The 25,715-nt window shown below is 32.9% G+C and overlaps 1 protein-coding gene across 3 annotated transcripts; it reads right to left on the reverse strand.

The window, feature by feature from the left end:
- Positions 1-3,239: 3,239 nt before the first annotated feature.
- LOC140807245 (LEAF RUST 10 DISEASE-RESISTANCE LOCUS RECEPTOR-LIKE PROTEIN KINASE-like 1.1) lies at positions 3,240-23,032 on the reverse strand. 3 transcript variants are annotated; one of them, XM_073164025.1, is made up of 4 exons: positions 22,285-23,032; positions 4,722-4,763; positions 4,384-4,629; positions 3,240-4,287 (listed from the first exon to the last, which is right to left on the reverse strand). In XM_073164025.1, exons 1-4 carry the CDS (start codon positions 22,907-22,909, stop codon positions 3,395-3,397), a joined length of 1,806 nt encoding a protein of 601 aa, XP_073020126.1. In that variant the 5' UTR covers positions 22,910-23,032; the 3' UTR covers positions 3,240-3,394. The 3 variants fall into 3 exon arrangements, with proteins under 3 accessions (XP_073020126.1, XP_073020124.1, XP_073020125.1); XM_073164023.1 differs by having other exon boundaries at positions 4,384-4,635; XM_073164024.1 differs by having other exon boundaries at positions 4,384-4,635; positions 4,722-4,746; positions 22,271-23,032.
- Positions 23,033-25,715: the final 2,683 nt, after the last annotated feature.

Here is a 25,715-nt window from a genome sequence, read left to right on the forward strand (position 1 = left end):
TCATGCTCAGGACGATCTCGAAATCTACGTCTAGACTACTGACACTTTCTGAAATCGGAACCTAAATTTCTCGTGAGTATCATCGTCCATTTGCTGTCTCTCCAGAGTTCAGCATTTTTATTTTTATTTTAAAAAAAACGCTTAAAAATAACCAAAATTCAGCTCCAATGAATTCCTCGATCGGTTTCGTAAAACCAAGTCGATTCTAAGAGTTTGGAATTTGAAGAAAACCAAACCAGAAATTATCTGATTCAAATCAGCAGCCGAGATGGAGAGCGAATGCAGTTAATAAATGGGAGTTGAGAGGAATGGCCGAGTGTTGGAGACGGACTCGCATAACGATGATCCAAAAGGCGCCAATTATAAAACTCTCAAGTAACCGTGGTTCGGAAATGCGATTATTATTTTTTGAACGATTGTTGACTGGAGGTTCCTCTACGAAATATGCCAAGTTGGTTTTGTGAATATTAATTATTTGGCAAATTATTTTTGTATATACTTGAAATTAGCAGGACGTCATATACAAAGGATTTCATTTCCAAAACATGGATCCTTTAAAAAAATATATTAAATATTTTTATAGTTTAAGAGTTTTTTTTTTTAATTAAATGGTGGATTTATTTACGTTATCACCTACTATAATATTTATGTCGCTGCACCATAAGTGGAGTGACTATGAAGATATTCATCGGTCGGTTTAGCTCGGTTTTACATAATTTATTTCTGTTTTTTTTATTTTAGAAATATTAAATCCGAAATTCGAACCATTTTCTTTCGGCTTAGTTCAGTTTTCTATCAAAACGGTTCAATTATTTGTAAGGACCTTGAAATTTATTGTTAATCACATCGATTAGAATAAAATCTCCAAAAATAAGTTAAGAATGTAAAATAATTATACATATATATATATATATATATATATATATATATATATTTCATATTAAAATATATATGTATGGAAGAAATTAAAGCACGTAGCCACTATGTATATATGTATTATAAAATAAATTTAACATTTAAATAAAATGAAAAGATAAGAGTAAAAATAATATAATATAACTCTACTAATATATTATTCCAAAAATTGAAAATTATTCCAAAAAGTGAAACAGTGAAACAAATTTCACTTAAGTAATTGCGGAAGCAACTTGCTTTCAAAATGATTAGCTTTTGTTTGTATCCTCGAAATTTGTAATCGAAGAAAATTACAAGGATGTTGCAACTATATAAGAAGATGTTTTCAAGTGAATTTTGTATTGAAGAACTGAACTCTTAAACTTTAATAATAAGCCAATAATAATAAATACACTGAAGAAATTCTCCAGTAATATTTGATATTGCAATTAAATACACTTAAAAATATTTAATCAAGTTATTTTCAAAAAATATAAAATTTATGAAACATGTTAATAAAATATAAAATTTGATATTTGTTGAATTTGGATGGTTTGTCTACATGAATTATTTGTGTATTACATAAACATCGATGCGCGAAAAAAATATATATTTTACACACATGTATTTTATGTATATATGTAGCATTGATACATGACACGACATTACATTTCATTTTGAGTCGCGATCCTATTGATGAACTTTTTGATATTTTGTGTGTATGACAAATATCAAAATTACTGTGATGTTCATGAAATCACTTATATCTCCACACTTGGTGTTCTCATATCGCGACATTACTGTCATGTAAATACAGTATGATCGAGCTGATATATTTGGGATGATACGGAGCTGCAACTAGCCCCATAGATGTTGTAGGCTGATAAGGTGCAGTATGTCTGTAGTCCCAGGAGAGCTGACCGGCACACAGTAGTAGACTGGCGGAGGAGTGGTCATTACGGCAGTGTAGTCGAGCCTTGCTTGTTGCTCGAGCTATTATTACGCTGCATTTGCCAAATGTGCAGTTTCCAGTTATTCTGTTTGCCCTGCATGTAGATTTACCCTGATCATGCATTTCATCCACATATCATTCATTACATTGCATGTTGTTTTTATTTCGGTTTTAATATATTGGGTTATTTCTCACCCCCTCGGGGGCGGTTATCTTCTATGTATGGTTGGTAATCAGAGAAAGATGGCTACATAGTTCTATTGGAAGATGACTGGTCTCAGGAAAGCTCATATAGAGTGATGCTCATAGATGGATTGTTGACATTGGTAAAGGAAGTTTTTTATGACTGTCCTGGATTACTAGTGGAGTTGAGGACAGAGCCTGTGATACCATCCGTCGCAGTGAGAGTCACATGGACTACATATGTTCCCATCTACCTTATGAGAGGAGATATATATTGAACTAAAATATTATCGTCGAACTATAGATAGGCTCGAAGCATTTTGTTATGTAATATTATTCTAGCACTAATCTGTAATATGATTTGCATCTAAACTAATATATGATGATGTATTTTGTATGACATAAATTTACAATATATATATATATATATATTTAGTGTGTATGTGTGTGAAGTCAGTAAACAATGTGTTAATTGTGGTGTCTCGGCTCATAATTATATTTTTATAATATAATACTGAGTATATTTGGGAAACAAAACTTTTATTTGAGCTCGCGTCGTCGTATATTTTATAAAAAAAACGTTTTCTGCAGTAAAGTTAAAATAACAATTAAATTAACTAATACATGATAATTACCCATGGAAGTCGAGGGACCCACGAGTTTATTAGGTTTTAACAATTATTTGAATTAGTAATTAAAATATATTATATTATTTTTTAAATAAAATTTTGAAATATAAAATTTAAATGAATTAAATAAAAAAATGAACTAAAAATAGAAAAAACAAATTCTTAATTCACTAAATATCATTTCATAATATATATAATCTAAATAAAAATAAAATTATGAATATAATTAAATTTCGGTTTTCTACCAATTCGATTTTGTCATATATAATTCGAAATTGAACCAAATAAGCTTTGATTTTAACATTTATATCCAAATTAAAATATTCGATCTTCGGTTCGGTCGATCTGGATTTACATTTTTTCGGTTTAAACAACGAACACCCTAGGTGATGATAATGTAAGAGATATGAGAACACCAAGTGTGGAGATAGTAATCATTGGATTTCAGTAAATTATGACATGATTAGAGGATAATTTTATTTCATAGGAGAATACATATGAGATACCAATATGGTTAATTATTTGTTTACTTTAAATCTCACATACTGTCATAAAAAAAATTGCATAACAATTGAGAGATTATAAGATCCTAAACTTAAAATAATATGGTCCATGCAACCAAAATATAAAGGGTGTTTTGAGTATTGCAATCTTACCAAGATATAGATATACATACATATATCAAACTCGTGCACACAAAAATCTGATTCAATGGAACTTTAGAGCTACTGATAATCTATTTATCTGTAACGGGCGCAGGTGACGGCAAATTCTTGTTCTTCCACAACATAACCTCATCTGTCTCGGGTGAATGAAGCATCTTCCTATTCCTATTTTCCTCATCCCCACTCTGAATATCCTTCAGATAATCCAACACCTCGTCCATCGATGGCCGCATCTCCTTCTCCGGTTGCAGACACCGGAAAGCCAACTCGGCCACGGAAGTGGTCATTCTGGTTACCTCGGCATCAGTGCCGTATCCGAGAGACGAGTCGATTAGTTCGTCGAGAGCACAACTTTGAATCTTGTTTAATGCGATGTTAGCTAAGTTTATTTCATGTCTACGTCGGTTTATGTCCACTGCAGGCATGGATGATATGAGCTCTACTAGGACGACCCCGAAACTATATACGTCACTTTTACCTGTGAGTTGGTAACATTGATGGTATTCGGGATCGACATACCCGGGAGTCCCCTGAGGGGCGGTGGAGATGTGAGTTGCATCGATTGGGAAGAGTCTTGACAGCCCAAAATCCGCAACTTTGACGCGGAAGTTACCGGTGAGTAATATGTTGTTCGTCTTCACGTCGCGGTGGATTATGTCTGATTTGTGCAGGTAAGTTAACGCAGTTGCTGTTTCTATGGCTATGTTCAGGCGAATGGACCATGTTAGTGGGGATTCGTCGGCTCTTTCGCCATGGAGATGATCGGCTACGGTTCCATTTTCAATGTACTCATAAACAAGCAATAATTCTCGGCTTTTTCTGGAGGTGCAGCCGTACAGTGTAACGAGATTTGGATGTTTCAAACATGTAAGAATTTTGATCTCGTTCATGAATTGTTCGACCCTTCTATAGTTATGCTCGTAGAGTCGTTTTATCGCAACTTCTCTTCCATCTCTGAGTTTCCCTAGTTAGTTATAAACAGATGAGTGAAACTATACTTAAAAACTGCAGAAATGGACTTATTTCACAAGCTGACAAGAAAAGAGACAACTTTTGGTACCATAATATACGGTTCCAAAGCCTCCATCACCGAGTTCTCGGGAGGAATCGAAGTTATTTGTGGCCTCCACAAGTTGTGTGTAGGAAAACACAGGGATTCCCAAGTATAAGCAGCCGCCTTCGATGTCTGAGTTTGAGGAGGGATCCGAGGATATGTTTCTTGGAAGGCGGTAGGCATCTGTGACTCGTTTCTTGTTTCGCCAGATTATGAAACAGGCCAACAAGCAGACCAAAAGCGCAGCCCCCACTATAGCTATGTACCATAAATCAGACTCATGATTAAGGTATGGAAACGGGAATACTAAGATCGAAACACGGTACTCAGACAGACATTAATACCTGCGGCTAGTATCACTTTCTTCTTCTTTTTCTTGTCGTTTCCTGCAACCAAATTTAAGGTAAGAAAAAATATTTATTTCATATCCCAGCTCAAGTATACATACAGCCCAAGAACGAAGACAAACAAACAAGAGGGTTACTCAAGAGACAGAAATTCTAATTTAATTCAATTTTACGCCGAGAAGACCACGACTTCATATGTTAGCATAAAAGTTGGTTCTTTTTGCTAGTAATAAACAACAAAACTGAGCTCCAGTTGGTTCAACATGGCACTCAATAGTAATTCTTAAGCAACCAGTTTAAACAAGTCATCGCTCCCTTTCTCAGTATCATTCATATATAGGCAGCTGAATCAAATGACATCCTAGGGTGATACAATTGTCCATTCATATATCAAACTAATACACAGTTACTTGTAATTAAACTCAACAAGTTACATCACCTAATAGATATATATTAAGGTGAAATTGTTGGAAATTTTGGTATATTTGGTTGGGGGTGTGCTGAAGCACTATCAAAGAAATTTTTTGATAAAGATGATAAAAACTCATGTGGCAAATCGAGAAAAGAAATGCATAAGTGATGGTGCCTTTGCAGTATGAACCAACACGTAGGGAGAATAAGTGTTAATCCACATAAGATCGTTGGAATTAGATTTCTATGAACCTGTCTTCCTGATGTGAATAAAGTGAATTATCTCCCGCACTTCACTTTTCTATACGGAGTTGTTCTAGTGATTGGGCACATTTCTGATTTTCATGAGCGCATTAGAGAACCTCCCCAAGTTCGCATAAGAGGCAGCCACACCTCTACACTCACATAGGTGACACATCTGATATCGGGCTGTTGACTCATCATCAAGAGCAAAGATCAACATCAATTTACACACTGTTCTACACCATAAAGATGAACATGATATAAAATAATGAACAGTAGCTCAACTAATTGACAAGGTGACTTGTTATTACCCATATGAAATTGGGTTACCATCACCCTCAACTCTTGATATAGGCATTCTCCTATCTCCCTCGATGTAATATCTATTAGCCCTTTAGCTTAATAACTCAGTCATGTATCCTTTTGAATTATTTATGGCCTTGTAGTAATATATGCATATAACCTTATTTCTCAACATATGTTTATAGATTTCATGATTATTTCATTAACAAATTTGTATAGCCTCACAAAATCTTAATCATCTATGGTGATGAACTCACTTAAATCACCATCATTACTATGTCTATTGCACATAATTGCAACCCAAAATTTCTCCTCCCGTAATATATCCATATTTATGTTTATAATGGTCAACAATCTTACTACTCAGAATCACTACATGTGACCAGTAGTCTATTGTGTGGAACCATTTTTCTTATTTTATTATATCATTCAATACATCATGACTAATAGTTTTTTTTTATCTACATGAAGTCGTTTTGTTTTCCGTCGTTGTAACAACTTTTAACTCAGTATGGTCAGTAGCCTTTATACCTATTAAGAGACATAATTTTCACGGTTCTATTTGCCAGTTGTATGAACTACTAATGTAGTGCCCAAATTCAGTACACGTATAACTCATGCATTTATTTATTTATTAAAGCATTTATTTAAGTTTAAATCGAGTTTTGGCCATGCATGATTTATTTAAATGCATTGTTTTTAATTATTTATGTTTATGTGATGCACGTTAAAATGATTTTCAAGTTTCATGTTTCAAGCGATTGTTCAAGGCGGGATCGAGGAAAAGATCGGTGACTATTTTTGGCAATTTAAAATGTGGTATTTTATTTTAACTTGAGGTTGGGCATTTTTTTAAATAATTTATTAAGTTTAGCATTTTAAATCCTAATTCATTTATTTAGTGGATTTAAGAGCTTAAAACTTTTAAAATTAGTGTGTAATTATTTTAATTAAAGAGTTTGATTAAATTAGTGTGTGTTAACCTTTAATTAGTATTTTAATGAGTTAATTTAGGTATAATTTGTCCTAATTAAAACACACACACACACGTTTTATACATTCACACAAACTTAAACGTTTTTACACACACTAAAAACCGATTAACATACACACACTTCATTATTCAGATTTTATTATTTTTGAGAGGAGAAAACCTAGGTTTCTAAGAACCTTGCAGCCCCTCTTCCCTCTCCATCTTCCAGCAAACTTTTGTGTGTTTTCTTCAAAGATTTTAGCGCCACGTTCGTCCCGGATCAATCCTCACGCCATCTCCGCTTCGGTATCGCCGTTTCGGTAATGTTTATCATCAAAAGGCACGTATATTCTGTTATTTCTGCATCGATCTCGTCATATTATGTGTCGTGTTATTTTTATGCTTAAAATTTTATGTATGACGTTCGTCGTTTGAGCAGAAAATGGTTTGGATCAGTTTTGAGAAAATTTTTAGATCTGAAAACTCGTTTTTACTGTCTTTTCAAATACTGCGATTTTTCGGTCGTGAATCTGAGAAAACTTTCAACGTGAAAATTGTAGAACTTTTCGATACCTTCGATTTGACAGTAAATTCGAAATATTTAGTTAAAAATTGAGTGAGTAATGGTATTTTTCGTGGGACTGCTCAAACTACATTTTCAGAAAATTATGATATTGATACGTTCTTGAAATTTTATGGTTGCAGGCTTCATTGGGGATCGACAGGTGATCGTTGATGCGTATAAGTATATTGTTAAGGTTGTTGAGAGTATTATTAAGGTATATTTGTTTCGCGTCGATAGGCACTTGGGAGATTGAATGGTCGTATAAGTCGTGTTGTTGCAAAAGTCGTGTTCACGGCTTTATTGGGTTAATTGTGATATGTGGTTGTTTTGGGGAAAATCGTATAGCCTTGAGTAAATGATATACATCCTAGGATGGTCTCGTGGTGTCAGTTCATGATCCATATAATCGAGTCTAGAACGATAAACATTGCGTGCTCAGAATTTTCGTGAGTTTCAGAGTCGCGCAGGTACACGGACCCGGGCACGGGGTCCGTGCCTTTGTTTCTTCTCGGTGTCAAGTTTGCGCACACACACGAACCCCCACACGGACCAGGGCACGGGGTCCGTGCCTTCCCTTTTCTCCACGACACACTTCATCGCATGGACACAGACCCAGAGCCGGACTTGGGCACGGGGTCCGTGTGTTTGTTATTTTGGGAAAATTTTATAGTATGCTTTGAGGTTTGATGTCATGGTTTAGTACAATGATTTAAAAGGTCGAGTCATGGGAATTTTACAACGTCCTAAGGGATTGATTGAGCTCGTAAGTAATCATGATATTTACGTCTAAGTTATGCAAGTTAAGAATTTGAATTCATGTTAGTATGTGCAGCAACGGCCCCAAACGAAGTCCAACGAATCCCTCAACGCCAAGTAAGTATGATTGACGTGCAAGAAAATATTTTAAGTTTTTGAGATATGCTAAATGTCTTGTGACCAAATTATGTTTAGGATTGGAAAGCGTTAAATTATGAACGGGGTCCAATCCGTCCGTTAAATTATGAACGGGGATCTCATGTATGTGGCAGTGGATACGTCCCTGTCATCCCAGTACTGTGGCTTAGTCTGATCAGGCGATTATGTTATGGGTCACTTGTTTTGAAACATATCTCTACGTAAAATGATGAAGTTATGTATGTTCTAGTATGTACAAGTATGCAAGCATGTTTAAGAAAAGCTTCACGTTATGGCACGTCTATGTTATGTATGTATGTTCAAGTAAATGGCAAGTTCAAGTCTCAAGTATGTATTCTCTATTTTGAAGTTGCATGTGATTTTATTACGTACTACTCGTTACTTCCAGTTTATACGTGTTGAATCTTTAGACTCACTAGATTTGATCGATGCAGGTGAGGATATTTATGAGGAGACATGAGGTGGGGACCAAGGAGCAGGCTTGGACTGAGCGGGAGGCTAAACCCGAGGACCGCCATGTTTTTAAGTCCTTATGAAAATGTTCAAATATTTTTGTCAAACCCTATTTTAGATCTTTGTTGAGATGTACAGTTTATTTTATCGAATTTTGAATGCTCACGTTTTTATTTAAGAAAATTTTAAATTCTTCGGCAAATTTTAGTAGTAAAAAGTACGGTACGTTACAACTAAGAACCAATTGATTCAGACTATCACGCTTTGATAGTCACATATCTCAAAATTTGTTGTTACATATACGACACTATCAATATATCTCGAAATAATTTATATAATTCAATAACCTCAAAAGTGATCAAAATCGACATATTATTATAATTAACTCAAAAAACACATTTTGAATAGGAAACAAGATTCATTTTTCACCATTTTTCATTCACAAATAATGAAGATATACCAAAATTGAATTATAAGATAGTAATTTCGTTCAATCAAGCAAAAATTTAAAGATCTTGTAAAGGCCTCGTGTAACATAAGATCCACATTTTCACAGCTCGATATAATCATATAATATCCACAAATAATCTCTTCAAAAGTTCTTGTCCACAAAATTCAAATTATTAATTAATTAAGATGTTTTAAAATTTTCTATCAACAACTTTAATTCCAATCCACCATTATCCTCAAGCTGAAGTTTTGGTAACTAAGGATCACAATCCACCATTATTAACCCGCATTTTCAATTTTTTCCGACTGGTTTGCATAATTGCCTTTGACTTCTTGGCGAATACAGAGTGAGAAATAGCACAAAATTAAATAATTATTAAAAGGAAATGCATTATATATCCTCACCTATATTTTTGTATAAAAGATGATATCATCATAATAACTATATATTGTAAAATACCAAAATATTTAATTCTGTAATTACCATTTTTACACATTTTTTAGCTGAAAATCTTGTAATAAAATAATATTTTTTTTACACAAAAATTATCAAACACAAAGTCGGCACAAATTGATGACACCTAAGTGTTACTTTAAAGTGTTGATATGTTTTATGATTTAGTGACATGTCCTGACAAAGGATATCAGTACCAAGAAATTTTCTGAGCTGTTTGATTACATCAGTATACAACTTTCGTCAGGAATGATTCCGCAAGATTGCTAGTGTGAGTTGATGCATGGGTAATGGCATATGTTCTGTCAAATTAATCCACCAAACTCCTTGAAAATGTTATGTTAAGTGGAATGTACGTAAGGAGTTGATGTATTTCAATCTTTGAGTCGTATTTTGATTGGGGGATAGTTTCATAATTGTATCTTAATGGTGATCTATGTTAGAGATTTTCTCTAAAATCATGTTTCTGTACGCACGTATATAAACATGAATCAAATATGCGGAAGCTTAAATCGAGCGTTACCTCCGGCCATTGAATCATCTTTAAGTCTTCTGTTTTCCTCCGATTGAAGCCTTCTAAACACTCCAATCTCTCTGTAGATGGTGTATTATTCTGTATGAGATTGTGTATCTAGGGACCTCAATGCCTTTGGTATTTATAGGCAAACTCATATCATCAACGAGTTTATTATGGGAGCATTATTTTCAAAGGAATAATCGTGTACGCATCTCAGTTTCTGAAGTTGAGTCACCGTACGCAATTTTTCGTCAAAAATTGTAGGCTTCTTGGCCGTCGCCAATTCCTACACGGTACGTCTTCCTTTCTGATATGAGCCATTTTACTTACATTCTTCCACTTGGCTCATATATATCATTTACCATAGGAGAAAACAAAATACATGAATCATGGCGATAGGTCATCTTAAAATGAATATTATCTTCCATGTATTACAATGCATTATGTCTCTCAAATCTGTATAACTTAATGAATAAATCTTATGTTTATTCGAGGTCCAACTTTATTGATATTTTTCTCAAGATAACTGAATATGTACATAACTGAATATGAGAAATATAATAACTGAATGCGTTTCATTATCAAAACCAAATGTATATAACATAAATTTATTATGGAATCAGATCCATCAGTAATTACCATATGATCCTTTAACATCTGAAATTTGCATGTCTTTAGGTTAAAAGATCATCAATTCAGTGCTAACGTGTTCAATGACCACTTTATTAACACGTTTTCCAACGGTTTAAAATACATTATGTCGATATACTTAATTCGACCACCGCTTTAGTCACAAAGACCATAACTGAATTGCAGTAATATAATCTTAATGGCTTAGACATAGAATCCATAATTCTAAGCCCATAATGAAACTCCTTAAAATACACCACACAATAGTGCTTCAATGACGAATTTTGACTCAATAGTGGAAGTAGCAAATTACTTTCTAAATTGTCAATTCGTCTAACATAAGCATGTAAAACTTTAATACCATAAAGGTATCCCAAAACATTTTGCAGCTTTTTAGTGGTCAAATATTTATATTACTCTGATAATAATTAAGCTCCCACTAACCTTTTGGTATTCATAATGGCTCACAATATTCTCAACAAAACTTAATGAAGAGATAACATTGTAAAACCTGAAATACCACTAATGTGAGACGTGTTTCAATCCATATCGTTTTCTTAATCATGAAATATTAAATATTCATCATCACTAGAGAAGAATTCTTTATGTTGTTCGATATTGCCTAATGAGACTTTATTTGTTTCAAAGGCTCATTTAAAAAATGAATAGCAATTGAACCAACTTTCTATGGAATTTATATGATTGGTTTCACAATACATCTATTAATTGGAGGATGTTGTGAATAGCAATCAATATATATATATATATATATATATATATATATATATATATATATATATATATATATATATATATATATATAACTTGTGTGGATGAATGAGCATCATAATGTTCAATATTCTGAATTTGATCGCTCCCACTAATCAAGTCATTCTCAAGAAATTAATATCAGAGTAATAGCAATATGCTGCAAATTTAATGAATACATGCTAATGTTATTAAATGAAGCAATAAACCATATATCATGTAAATCATGATTGACATATGAATCACTGACATAAAAATTGTTTGTGGACTGAATTTTTAATTCAATTAGATTCATACAACTTAATGATATAACTATTGAATTATATTCAATTCTTAATCCATGTGGATAAATTAAGAAAATAATTCAATATTGTATCCTAATTAATTATATTTAACATAACGAAATTTCTTGTGAGATAAATTTCAATGTTCAAATATAATTAATTACAATTTATATCTTTTATAACCAAATGTGATCCTTATAATTTATGTATAATTTTAATTCAATCAAAGATGTTGTGGCTACTCTTCAATTAATTAAAATCATACGAATAACTAGAATATTAAATTCTTTATGCATAAAATATTTATTCTTCATAATTATTCATCTCAAAATATTATCATAATGATGAATAATTTTATGTAATTTATGTCAGTTATAACTAAATGTGATTAAAAACTAATGTATAATTTTAATTCAATTAAAGATGCTATAGCCATTCTTTAATAAATTAAAATTATACGAATCACTAAGACATTAAATTACAAAATTTTTAAATATTTATGCTCTTAATATATGTCTTTCATATGATCCCCCAGCCCACTTAATGTATAATTTTGCATAATTAAGGATGTTGTGGTCAAACCTTAATTATTTAAAATTAGACGGTTCACTAGACATAAATTTTGATTTTATAAATATCCTTTATGTGATCTTTAACCGACTTAATGTATAATTTCTCATAATTAAGGGTACTGTGGTTAAACCTTAATTATTTAAAATTATACGGATCACTAGATAAATTTTCTTTATGTGATCCTTAAACGACTTAATGTATAATTTCTCATAATTAAGGGTGTTGTGGCTAAACCTTAATTATTTAAAATTATATGAATCACTAGACAATTTTATTTTATTATGCTTCATAAATGCCCTTAATGTGATCCAAATCTGACTTAATGTATAATTTCTCATAATTAAGGGTGCTGTGGCTAAACCTTAATTATTTAAAATTATACGGATCACTTGACAAAATTTTGGCTTTACTTAATGCTTTATATAATAATTATTTCGCAATCAACACTTTTCAAGAGTGCTCCCAGGAAATATAAGTAGATCTAAAGCCCTTTAAATAATATCCAACTCCTAGACAGAGCAATGTTCATCAGGGAGACCAGTGGCTAGTCAAGGCAGTTTAAACCGGTCTATGAAGAACTCGCTCAGATCATGTTTTCTTACGTCACCTTATAATTATTATTCAACTTAATTATCCACATTTATGTGAATCTTTATAAGCCAAAATTTTTCATATTAAATAACTTTATATTCACATTTTTACTTAATATGAACAATTACATTCCCCATCAATTTTTCTCTTCAATCAGAGTAGTGATAAATTGAGGATCATATTTACATAAAAATGTTGGCCCCTCATCAGTTTTTCTCTTTTATCAGAGTAGTGATAAAGTGAGGATTATTTGTTCATTTGTGAATATCTGAAATATTTTATTATATTATATTCACATTTTACTTAATATGTTCATTATAAACAACTTAATATAATTTAATATGAACATAATGTGAATATTGATTTTCAAAATATTTTTCAATACAATTTGCATTTAAATTTCAAGAATAAATGCAAACACAATATGAAATTTGCATGTACAAATCAAACACTTATCCGTAATATTTGACATTATCTAACATGCAAAAATAATTTCTAAACATGTATTAGAAATTACTTCGAATTTGGAATTATTTTAATGTGTACAAATTATTTGACCAAATGCTATATGTATACCGAATTATACATGTAATACAATTTGCATTTAAATTTCAAATCACTGAAAACCATCACTACAGTATTGGAAACCGAAACCTTACCAAATGTCATTCTTGATTTTATTTGTAGTAGTTGACATGTCCATTTCAATTTCATTTATTATTACTATTAAAAATGATAATAATAATAATAATAAATTCATTGCCGACACATTTGAAATTGAATGACATTTAATTTGTGTGGGTTCTTAAATCTTAAATGCATACACGTTAATATGCATTATTCATTATATGCAAGTCTTCATGCACAATTGTTCTTCTTCAACGTTTCAGAAAGTTTTTGTGAAGGCCGGGGCCGAAGAGGGCGGGGGGTGATCGCCGGTGCCATCAGTTGCACGGACAATGAGCGGCTCCTGGCAGGCTTCTAGGTGGAGGGAACATGAATGAACCGACCCACACGGGAATGAGAGGGATTCCGAGACTGTTCAATGTAATGGACTGTACAGTTGAAGAGGCTTAAAAGATTTGATTTGTATTACTCATATCACGAAGGTGCATCTTCTTTTCGGTAGCTCATCACATAAGAACTCCAAAGTTAAGCGTGCTTGACTTGGGGCAATTTTGGGATGGGTGACCTCCTGGGAAGTTTCCTAGGGTGCGTGTGAGTGAGGACATAAGCACGCTGGAAAGACTCGTCTTGGTACAGTGAGGACAGTCGTCAAATTTGGGGCGTTACAAATGGTATCAGAGCCGACCTCTCTTAGTACGGTGTGGTTCGGGGACGAACCAAGCGGAAGCTGGTGGGCATGTGAGGGCCGGGGCCGAAGAGGGCGGGGGGTGATCGCCGGTGCCATCAGTTGCACGGACAATGAGCGGCTCCTGGCAGGCTTCTAGGTGGAGGGAACATGAATGAACCGACTCACACGGGAATGAGAGGGATTCCGAGACTATTCAATGTAATGGACTGTACAGTTGAAGAGGGCTTAAAAGATTTGATTTGTACTACTCATATCACGAAGGTGCATCTTCTTTTCGGTAGCTCATCACATAAGAACTCCAAAGTTAAGCGTGCTTGACTTGGGGCAATTTTGGGATGGGTGACCTCCTGGGAAGTTTCCTAGGGTGCGTGTGAGTGAGGACATAAGCACGCTGTAAAGACTCGTCTTGGTACAGTGAGGACAGTCGTCAAATCTGGGGCGTTACAGTTTTCTGAAAGTTTTCCTTCCGAAACAAAATTTCTCATTTCATATAAAAAATTCGAGAATCAAGTATAATCTTCAAGACTTCAAAGAAGAACTTCAAGGTGCAATCGAGAACAGGTAAGTTTCTTATACAAAAACTTCAATAGAAATTTTATGATATCGATTATTTTTCAGAATACAAATTTTCAAGGCAGAGGTATCAGGCTCTGATACCAAATGTTAAAGATTTTCTCTAAAATCATGTTTCTGTACGCACGTATATAAACATGAATCAAATATGCGGAAGCTTAAATCGAGCGTTACCTCTGGCCATTGAATCATCTTTAAGTCTTCTGTTTTCCTCCGATTGAAGCCTTCTAAACACTCCAATCTCTTTGTAGATGGTGTATTATTCTGTATGAGATTGTGTATCTAGGGACCTCAATGCCTTTGGTATTTATAGGCAAACTCATATCATCAACGAGTTTATTTTGGGAGCATTATTTTCAAAGGAATAATCGTGTACACATCTCAGTTTCTGAAGTTGAGTCAGCGTACGCAATTTTTCGTCAAAAATTGTAGGCTTCTTGGCCGTCGCCAATTCCTACACGGTACGTCTTCCTTTCTGATATGAGCCATTTTACTTACAATCTACGTATGATGCATATTTGACTTATGATTATGCCTTGTGATCGTAGTTCCTTGATCATTGACTTGCGTGTGGATTCCTCGTGAATGAGGCGACGCTAACTGCCCTTGATTGTGGGACGTACGTCTTGTTATTTGGGAACGATGTCATTATCAATGGATGGATGATAACCAGTTTTTGTGAGACGGATCTCTTATTTGGGTCACCCATGAAAAATTATTACTTTTTATGCTTAAAGTATTACTTTGTATTGTGAACATGGGTAAGGTTGACCCGTCTCACAGATTATGATCTGTGAGACGGTCTCACATGAGACCCACTCTAACCATAATTATATATTCTTGTTTGCTCGTATTCATTATTCTTGAAGCCTTAATTGTTATTAGATTACTTTTAGCATTGAATTGTGAATGAGTTGTTTCATTCATTAGCTAAGATTCTACCTTCAACCTTTTTTGTTTGTCTGTAATATAATGCTTTTGATATTATATTTTGTATCGATCAACATTACTTTGATATCGATTTATTTTCATAATCCACAATGATAATGATTTGGGCTGGATTATGCTATGATCTATCTATTTGATTTCTTGCATCAAGTGAATTTTCTCGTAACCGTGTAGATGTTTTGATAAATGGGATTTAGTGTTTGAGTAACACTGTATGACATCTCAAGTCATCTAATGGTTGTGACTTACATCAAGTTCTAGCTGTGAGTTTGCTTGTTAGTAAATCTTCGTAATTTTAAACTTATTTTACAGCAGTATGATGACACTAATTGATATCAATATAATGTATGTGTCGTTTCCTCATACACTAGATCTTAGAGAGCAGAGGCGGATGTAAAATAAGGCTATACTGGACTGTAGCCCAACCCACTTTGTTTTATTTTTTTTAATACTTAGAAAATTTCAGCCCACCCACCAATTACCCAGCCCAGCCTAGTCCTAGCTTCTCCTAATTTTCATGGCGTCTTCACAAAATTTGGGTTCTTTTTTGTTGGCTCACCATAGTTGCTCATTTGCTTGTTCTTCCTAAGATTCAGTCCATCTTCCTAAGATACAGGTTAGCATATCATATTTTTCTTAACGACTTCTTGCATTCTATAATTTATTTATTTTTTTAATGTAATTCATAAATTATTTTTCCAAAATTTTTATTAATTTTCTTCTTATTTTATTTTTTAAGAACCCCTCAACTTAGTCATTCTATGAAATGATATTGGAATTATAAAGATAGTCTCTGCTATTGTTTTGGTTGAATAAGCTTGAAGAAGGTATAAACAGAATTTGGAACGAGTAGCTTTATTAACGAGAAAGAAAAGAGAAGAATAGGTGATGGAAATCAATAGGAAATAAGACTTGCACAACTTTATTATCATATTGAGTTGAAGCTCTCCCTAACTCTTATTCCTGGATCCGTCCCTGTTAGAGAGTAAACAAATGTCTTGGATATGAAAACTTTTCGTTTAAAAATATGGAGACAATATCTTTTTGGGAACAATTTGTGATTTATTGAGACCATAAAGTATGAAATATTATCTCATATGATTATGAGACAAAGGTGTCGGATGAGTCTTTTTAAAAGATTACGATTGTAATATCTAATACCAACCAAGAAAGGTGCATGTCATTGTTGATGTTAAGTTATCTTTTACCCATATTCCAAGATTACAACAACAATTCTGCTTAATATTTCCAGATAAAATGAAATGCTATTTATGTGTCCCCAATTTTTGGTGAACCAGAATTGATTCAGATTATCCAAAACTGCTCAGAAAATAAATGTTCACGTTTAGACGTATTATGATCTACTGATTAAAGGACATCAATCCGGATTCACAATTCATTCAAATGTTTTTGTTCTTTTGAATGGAAGAACTGGAATGATGTTGAGTTGTATCTCGTGCATAATATGTAAACAAGTCAAAGGCAGAACGATGAGATCAGAAGGCTCAATGAATAGTTTTGAAGTTATTAAGTGGAATTAGAAACATGTGGCTATGGATTTCGTCATTCATCTGTCACGTACTTCTTTTCATTTCGATGTCATTTGGGTAGTGGTCGATAGGTTGGCTAAATCGGCTTACATTATCCCATATGAAAGAACTTATTTTTACAGGAAAGTGGCTCATTTTATATAGATAATGTAGTGAGACTGTACGGAGTTCCATTTGCAACAGTCCCAGATTGTGACCATAGATTCACTTCAAAATTTTGGTACAGTGGATTCCCATATGAAAGAATTTTTGAGGTATTGTTCGACGAGCTTATGAATTATTGTGGATTATGTAGTGCGATATTTTGAATGAATTGTGGTTGTTCAATATTTATTGGAATTAATATTCAAGTGTGTCTATCTAAGAAAATAACCGAATATCTATGGATTTTCGATAAATAGCTTAACTTTGATTATTTGTAGGAAATTACGATGTTTCATTAATTATTAGATTATTCTGGCAATGTTCAGATTAGAATAGTGCCGATAGTTGAAACTTGCGAAATTTTGGAAAGATGTTGACTTTGAGAAATAAGAAAAGTTTAGAACAAATATGTGGTAAATAATCGTCAAGTTGAGAATTTGGGTAAATAATTTTGGTTTTACGAATATTTATGTCGTTCATGTGAATTATATGAGTTTATGTGATTTAAATGCCTTGTTTCTATATGTTAAGTGGTTTAACATTTTATTTGGCATTTAGAAATAAGGCAATAATATTATGACATTGCATATTGAGCCATATCATTGTTGTTAACCGATTCAAATTGTACTGTATTTTTTGTGCATGTTATTACATTCCCGGAAATCAGGGCGATCAGGTAGACGTACATTGAGACCTCTGATATCCTAGATATGAGTCACACATCCATGATAGTGTTGCATGTGTGGTGAGTTCACTTGGGATTATGATAGCATATCACGATGTTGTGCTTTCTTGTTGTATCATAGTTGTATGGAGATGAGCCATGATATCAGTTCTGTAGTACATCATGGTAATCCTCGCGTACGTAGACCAGAGTGGTTTAGCTTCAGTTATGACGTGGCTCTCCTGTGTATGTTATTGCTCGAGCATTGTTCCAGTTGTATCGCAATATTTATTAGCTCCCGTTGTACAGTTGTATTGACCCCAGTCATGTGCATTGCTAATAATTCATAGTTATGTTTATGTAGGATTTATGTTTGATATCGTTTTTATTTGCTTTTTTTATACCAGATTTCTAATTTCAGTTTTACTAGGAGGCTGCTTTCCGGTACCATGGTAGGTCATCCAAGTGGTTTTGCAGCACCAGATGAAGAGTCTATCAATAAGAGCACGTGGTTGAGGTTGAGTCTTGTCGTCAGTTCCAAGTTATATGTATTGTTGCAGTCCTTTTTAGGTATGTCAAAGTCTTATATTTACCGGGGAGATATCCTGAGTATTTGTCTATGCTTGGAAGTTTATTTTCAATGCATGGACTTTATTGTACTGTCTTTGAGCCTTGTCAGCTCTAGTTGATTGTTGGATGATTTATGTTTTATTTTGGTATGATGAGATTTCTAGTTTAGTTATTTTTATTTAAAATTGTTATTTGAAATATTTTGATATGTCTTGTATACAAGAAGGTCGTGTCAAATTTTTTCTAAATTCCAATTCTATTTTAAACTGTTTTTCATTGCTAGATAATTTTTGCATATTAATTAATTATTTTTAGAGTAACGAAGCCTCACATATAATTAAAGGAACATCTAGTTAGAGTAAGATGCTTTGAAAAATACACATGATAGATCCAACTGAGATATGTGGAGGGAAAAGATTGTTAGAGTAGATGTCCTACAAGTCAACTGTTGACTAGAGATTTTATTGTCTCAAGTGTAATAAACAATTTTTATTTTAATATAATTAATTATTTAATGGTTTGTTATTTCTTTATCTGTATACTCATGTTATCAAACATAGACAAAGACCTTGATTATACTTTAATACAAATGAATCGTAATTCGATGTTGAAACTCGTTTGTAAAAACTGTATAATCTAAATTCGTTCCTAGTCGATTCAGCCGCCTAAAACATGGATAAAGGTCGCTTGAGCGTGAGACCAGTATCTGTGATGTTGTGTACTGCGTTTCTTGGTAAGGGCATAGAGATGTCCAAACATGCAGATGTGTAGTCATATGATGATTATACCGAACAACCCTCCCTCGGACTTTCCAGTGGTTATCATTCATCGAGAGGATAAGTCTGTGATTATGATTGTACACCATTAGTCCTTACGACCCGGGATAACACTGAGGCTCTATATGCTAGGGTTGTGTTTTGACTTGTTTACCGGCTCCAGGAGAGTCATCATGGCGAGGTTGGGTACAGTTGCACACATGTAGGAGCCAGTGCATTGTAGTCGGGGATTCACGGCTCACCAACGGGTGTGGATATCCTATGTGATCTAATGAAATAATAGTGCATGGAATCTCTGGCCAGAGTACGAGATGTACGTTGGAGAAGGAGTTCTCCAAATAGTACACGCGATGCCACTATTATAGTTATCGAATTATTATGCAACCCTCGATGAACCAATGGTTGCAGATTCGATCGGGATATGTGAAATGAAGGGACCGTACTGTGCGCTAATCATAATCGACTGGTTCTTGCAGACACTATCAGTGATACCTAGGGGATCATGGGGCGATGCTACTAGACGCTCTTACCATGATCCGATGGGTGCAATCAGAAATGAGTTCTGACATTCTTCATCAAGGTGTTGATGAAAAGAATGAGGCTAACTAGGATAAGCCCGAATAATAATAAATGCTATTATGAATCACAAAGAGTTGTGAACCCACGGCTAGCTGTATCTCTGAACCATTGAAGGTCACACAAGTACTGGATCGTATGTTCCCGTTGAGAGAATAAATTCAAGAAGTTGAATTTATATTATATAGTAAATTCAAGGAGTTGAGTTTATGATAATTAAATTTTGAGAGAATAAATTCAAGTAGTTGAATTTATAAAATTTGAGAATTTAATTTATTAAACTCAAATGTTGGGTTTATTAAATATTAAATTTTTGAGGTGATAAAAATTCAAGGAGTTGAATTTATAATTTAAATAATAAATTCAAGTGTTGAATTTATAATGTATTTAATTTATTAAGCTCAAAAGTTGAGTTTATTATATAATAAATTAAAAATTGGTGGGTAGTATGTTTAATGGGGTTGTAGGAGTACAAGTCCAACATAATAAATAATTAAAGTTTTGATGGGCTTTGATTAAATTAATTAAACTAGTTCGACTAGCCCAATTAATTAAATCAAGCCCATTAATGTTAATTATGTAATTAGGTTATTATTTTATTATAATAATACATGCAAAGCTCTAAACCTAGCCACCACAACACAATTTACGTGAGCCTCCACTCAAAACAAGAAAAAAATCGGCCACCACAATTTTGAAAAGGAAAAATTGAGCCGTCTCTCAATTTTCTCTCTTACGCAAAATCTCTTTCCCATTCTCTAGTGCAATTTGAAAGAGGAACATACTATCTAGTCGTGGACTTGATAGGAGGATTTCATCGAAGAAAGTTCGTAGGGAATCAACAAGAGCTAATCCGTTTATACCGGATTAGTTGGAGTCCAGTGATTTATTCACCAAAGGTATAATTTTCCAACATCCTATGTATGTTATGTTAAATCATACGAGTGCCTAAAGCAAAATTATTTTGTTTTTCAAAATAAAATAAAAATTATAAAAACTTCTGCTGCGTTTGGGCGTGTAGAAAACCACATCCTACAAGCCACAAGGATCATATTAACATATTACATACTAATTGTGACTTGAGACCTTCCCAAACAATAGTAGTTTGCTCTAAAAGGTATAGATACCAATTATGATTTAGAGTGGTCAACTAAAATATAATTTTGGCCATCGATATTTAATGAATATTAATCGATCGATAGAGGCTTTCAGGTGATACATGCAAAAGAGCAAATTGGTTTATAACTAAACTAAAAAGAAATTGTGATATAACGATTAGTTTACACCTAAATTATTAAGCTAAGGATCATGAAAATAACTCAATGTGACACTGAAACAAGCTATTAAATTGAAGAAGTTGAATTATCAGTTACCGAACATAATATCATTAAATGTCAGCTTATATAATTTACTGTAAGCCAACTTTAAGTTTGCATCAAATTCACAAAAGTTTCCATTTTGTAAAACAATTTTGATTCTTGGGGAACATAATATAATTTTGATATCGAACAAAGATGAAAGAATATTGGACACAAAGGAGAAACTTTGATTAACCAAATAAGCTCTCGCGTCCTCACGCTTCCAAGATCTCGCGCTCGAATTTCTCTCTCACGCTCTCGCTGCACTATCAGCTATTTTGCAGCAACAATCAAGACCATAACGAATCCTATCTATACAGCAACACAACTGGCTCCTAACCCAATTAGGACTCATAGACTAGCTTTTGGCAGCTATATATCTATATTGCAATAGATTTTATCTTGATCTTGTTATGTTTTCTTTTGTTCTACTGAAATCTAAGACAACTCCAACACAAACACAGTATTTCAACAAAAAGGAAATCAAATTACACGTATAATTTTTAAAAGCAAATTCTTTCTATGGTTCGGCAATCCTAAATTTTTGTGGGATTAAATAATTTTATTTGTCATCATCTACTAATTAACTTCCTAATCACCATCCTATGTTTAATCTTCATTCTTAGTGCTAGTTAACAGTGATGAAGCAGATCCTTTTGGACCGATCTAAAACAGAACAATTTTAGATAAGACACTGTGCCAAGGAGAATTTAGAAAAACATACAAGGAAAGAAACGAGGCAACGATGTGGTCAATGTTCGGTACAACATTAAGATGTCCGGATGAAAATAATCTTTAACAATATAAGAAGAAATAGGATCTGCTTAATTCTGGTTAACTAGCACAAAGAATGAAGACAAACAAGAGGCAGAAGCAAACAACAGAGATTAATATGATTGAATTTTACGCCAAGAAGACAGACAAACTTTGCAAGTAATAAACAACATAATTCTGACCTTTAGTTGGTTCAACATGCCGCTCAATAGTATAGTCGTAAGTAAGCAGTGCGAACAAGTCATCACTCCAATTCCCATTAGGATTCAGAGGCAGTTGAATCGAATGACATCCTGAAGGGAGATCAGTCTCCTCCGGAAGATTTCCAACCGCTGGGTTTCTATAATATAATGTGAAATTTTCACAATCCTGGTGGTAACTTTCGGAACTTCTGAAATGATCTTCCACACTTGTGATATCAGTTAAAGCTTTGTCACATTTGAAGATGGTGAGATTTGGGGAGCTTGTGAATGAAATATTGTGAAATATAGAGAGAGGAACACCATTGGAAGGACAACTACGTCTATTCAAATCATTTTTAAGGATATTGTCTCGGACAATTAATTTATGTGAGCTGAAATTTATATTCTCAACATCCCACTTTAACCCTTTATCCACAAGCTGAAGTTTTGGCGTGGAAGGAGAATCGCAATCAATCTTGATTAACCAGCATTCGGGGACGAACTTGGTGAAGGGATACTCCAGTGTCAGATTTTGACAAGGGAAGGATAAGGGGCGATTGGAATGACAAAACACCAGAAGAAAACGATGAAAGACAAAGAACACCAATAAACTGAGAAAGCCCATACAGAGACGAGCAAAAATGAAAATGGAGGCAAAATTTTGTTACTTTTCTCACAGTTCTTGTTTCTTCCACACAATAACTGAAACAAACTCGTGAAATGATATTAAGATATTTCTTTGTTTTTGTTTTTGTGTGGTTATTTAGTTCGAAATGGTGAGATTGAATTTAGGAACTCTGAAGTTTCCTAGTCGTTGACTGGTTTACACAATTGACCCATGACTTCGTGACAGATACAGAGTGAGAAAGGACTGCAAAATTAGATGACCATCGACGGAAATACATTATAATTTTTTTTAAATATAATTATATTAATTAACTTCTTCTTCTTTTTTTTCCTATCAAATATTATGTTTAAACTTTATCATAAGATGAAATATGATCAGAAAAATGAAAAATCAAAGACTTTAGACTTGCATAACATATATAAAATAAAAAGAAAGAAAGAAAGAAAAGTTGGGAGGTTTGAAACATAACTTTGTTTTTGTTACATTTAATTTGTTTATAGCTTAATTGGGACGGTGATTTAAATTGGTATCAAATAGACTGATATTAATAATATTGCATAATATGTTATTCCAGCGAAATATTTACTTCTCTAATAAAGTTATATATAATAATATTCAAACAGTTTTTTTTTTTAGAAAAATTAAAAAATAAGGCAATCATTCATACTATGTATTCAACCATAAAATAAGCTTTTTCCCCTGACGATGACAACAATACTCCAGGCCCACTCCGACTCCCCGTCAAAGATGTTAAACTGACTTTTTACGTAAAAGCGAAGAAATTCATCACGCTAATTAATTGAGTGATAATGAATTTTTAATTTTTTTTTTCAAGAAAAATCATGAATAGTCAAAGAGATATAAACTTATGTATAAATTTGTTGGCATAGTGAAGTGTATAGAAAAATGAGTTGGATAAACAATTCAAACTTTAAATTTTTCTTTTTCTGCAAAATGTGCTTCTGAAATGTTTTACGAAATCATAAGCTGACCTAGTTCATTGAAAGTGCAACATATTACTTTTGGTAAGTGCGAAATCAATACACAACATTTTAGCGAAAATACAAGCAGTAGAAGATAATAAGATACAAGAATTTTTTTTTGGAAGTCCGAAAGACAAAACTCTTCCAAGTCTCCCTTTTTTCTGATTCCATCAGATATCACTATTTCCATAAGATATCACTAGAAGTCTTGATTGATACACCTTGTACAAATCCACTTCAACAGGTCTATTTTTCCTACCGAAACTCTTAGTATTACAAATCAATACTTTAAGAGATTTAATAATGGGAAAGATTCTTTAATGCATTACAAATACTTCGCACCGTACAGTAATTGCACCGTACAGTAATTGGAACAATGAATGAGTGTAAATAAGAATAACTCAAATGATCTTTTAGATCTGATAAAGCTTTAAGCATGTGCTGATTTTTCTGAGACTTTGAAAAGTTTGATTATTTTTGAAAGAGTATTCATAGTAAATTTATAGTTCCTGAGTTGGAGAGAGATATTTTGTGAATATTTGAGATATTGATCTTCTACCTATATAATGAAACATTTCTAGCATCAATTACATGCTTAAATAATTTTCTTCCCAATTATAATATAGTTGAGGCATATGACACTTTGGACTTTCCTCGTTGGAACGAATGTTGCATTCTGATGTATTTAATTAATATTAACGTATAAAACTTAATAAGTTATCCCATGTTAGCGTTAGACTAACTCTAATAATTTAACTTCACTTAAAATCCGTAAAATTCTAGAATCTATATATCAAGATTTTTGATTTCTTGCTGAATAAAAACCTTAATATTCGTTCATTGGTAATCTATGTTGAACACAGGTAATTTCTTTTTGTTTTTTATTTCAACCAAAATCTTCATATGAACACCTATATCACTAACTTGAAACTCAAACTAAGCCAACCCAAATAGTCTTAGATGACATAATTCCAACACACATATCCTCTTAATCTCAAGTTTCTTAATGATTTTAAAAAATCTTCAAGTGTCTGTATTCCTTATAAAGCATAACATCTAAATGTTCACGAGTATATAATATATACTTACTTCCAAATATCACGATATTACTAGACTTTTAAGAACAAACATTTTTTTTAAAATTTCCCCAAGACATGATGTCTATCCACTTCTTACATACGTCCCTCAAGTAACCTAATTATCAATTTTACCCAACTTTCTAAAAAAAAAAATTTAACCCTAAAAAAGGTAAAATTTTAACTCTTAAGATCATGACTAAAACTTATAATACATGTGAATCAAACCTTAAATTCACAAAATATGTTACTTTAATGTCTAATCCTATAACTTAACTAATTGATCAACTTTATTTTAAATTGTCATCATTCTAATTCTTAATTTGCCACAACATTATTCCACTAACGCTTAGATTTTTAGGCCTAATATTGAATCATCATACAATGCCCTTGATTATCATTCTTTATTATAACCCAGATATTTTAGGATTCTAAGTATCCCTTCAAGCCTAAATCACCGAAAATTCCTATCATTAAAACTATTCAATTCTCGCTTATTGCTAAGCTAGTCCCTAAATTTCTTAACCATTGCAAGATAAATTCCTAATTTCTTCAAAAATTATCCAATTGGTCCTTAATTACGAAAATTCTACAATTACTCATAAGTTCTTAACGATCTTAATTTCATTTTGTAGATTTTCCGTAACATATAGTTCAATCATCTTATGCTTATTAACCCAAAATCAATTCTCATAACCAATCTTATATTTCTATCAATACCTAAAATCCCAAATTATACATTTT

The sequence above is a fragment of the Primulina eburnea genome, chromosome 12 (genome assembly GCF_022965805.1).
Source record: "Primulina eburnea isolate SZY01 chromosome 12, ASM2296580v1, whole genome shotgun sequence".
Lineage (NCBI taxonomy): Eukaryota > Viridiplantae > Streptophyta > Magnoliopsida > Lamiales > Gesneriaceae > Primulina > Primulina eburnea.

Coding starts and splice junctions, on each gene's coding strand:
- LOC140807245 (XM_073164023.1), bottom strand. CDS start 22,909: ATGGGCTTTCTCAGTTTATTGGTGTTCTTTGTCTTTCATCGTTTTCTT. Junction 4,636..4,721: donor GAAAGTGATACTAGCCGCAG/GTATTAATGTCT, acceptor TATGGTACATAG/CTATAGTGGGGGCTGCGCTT. Junction 4,288..4,383: donor CTTTGGAACCGTATATTATG/GTACCAAAAGTT, acceptor ATAACTAACTAG/GGAAACTCAGAGATGGAAGA.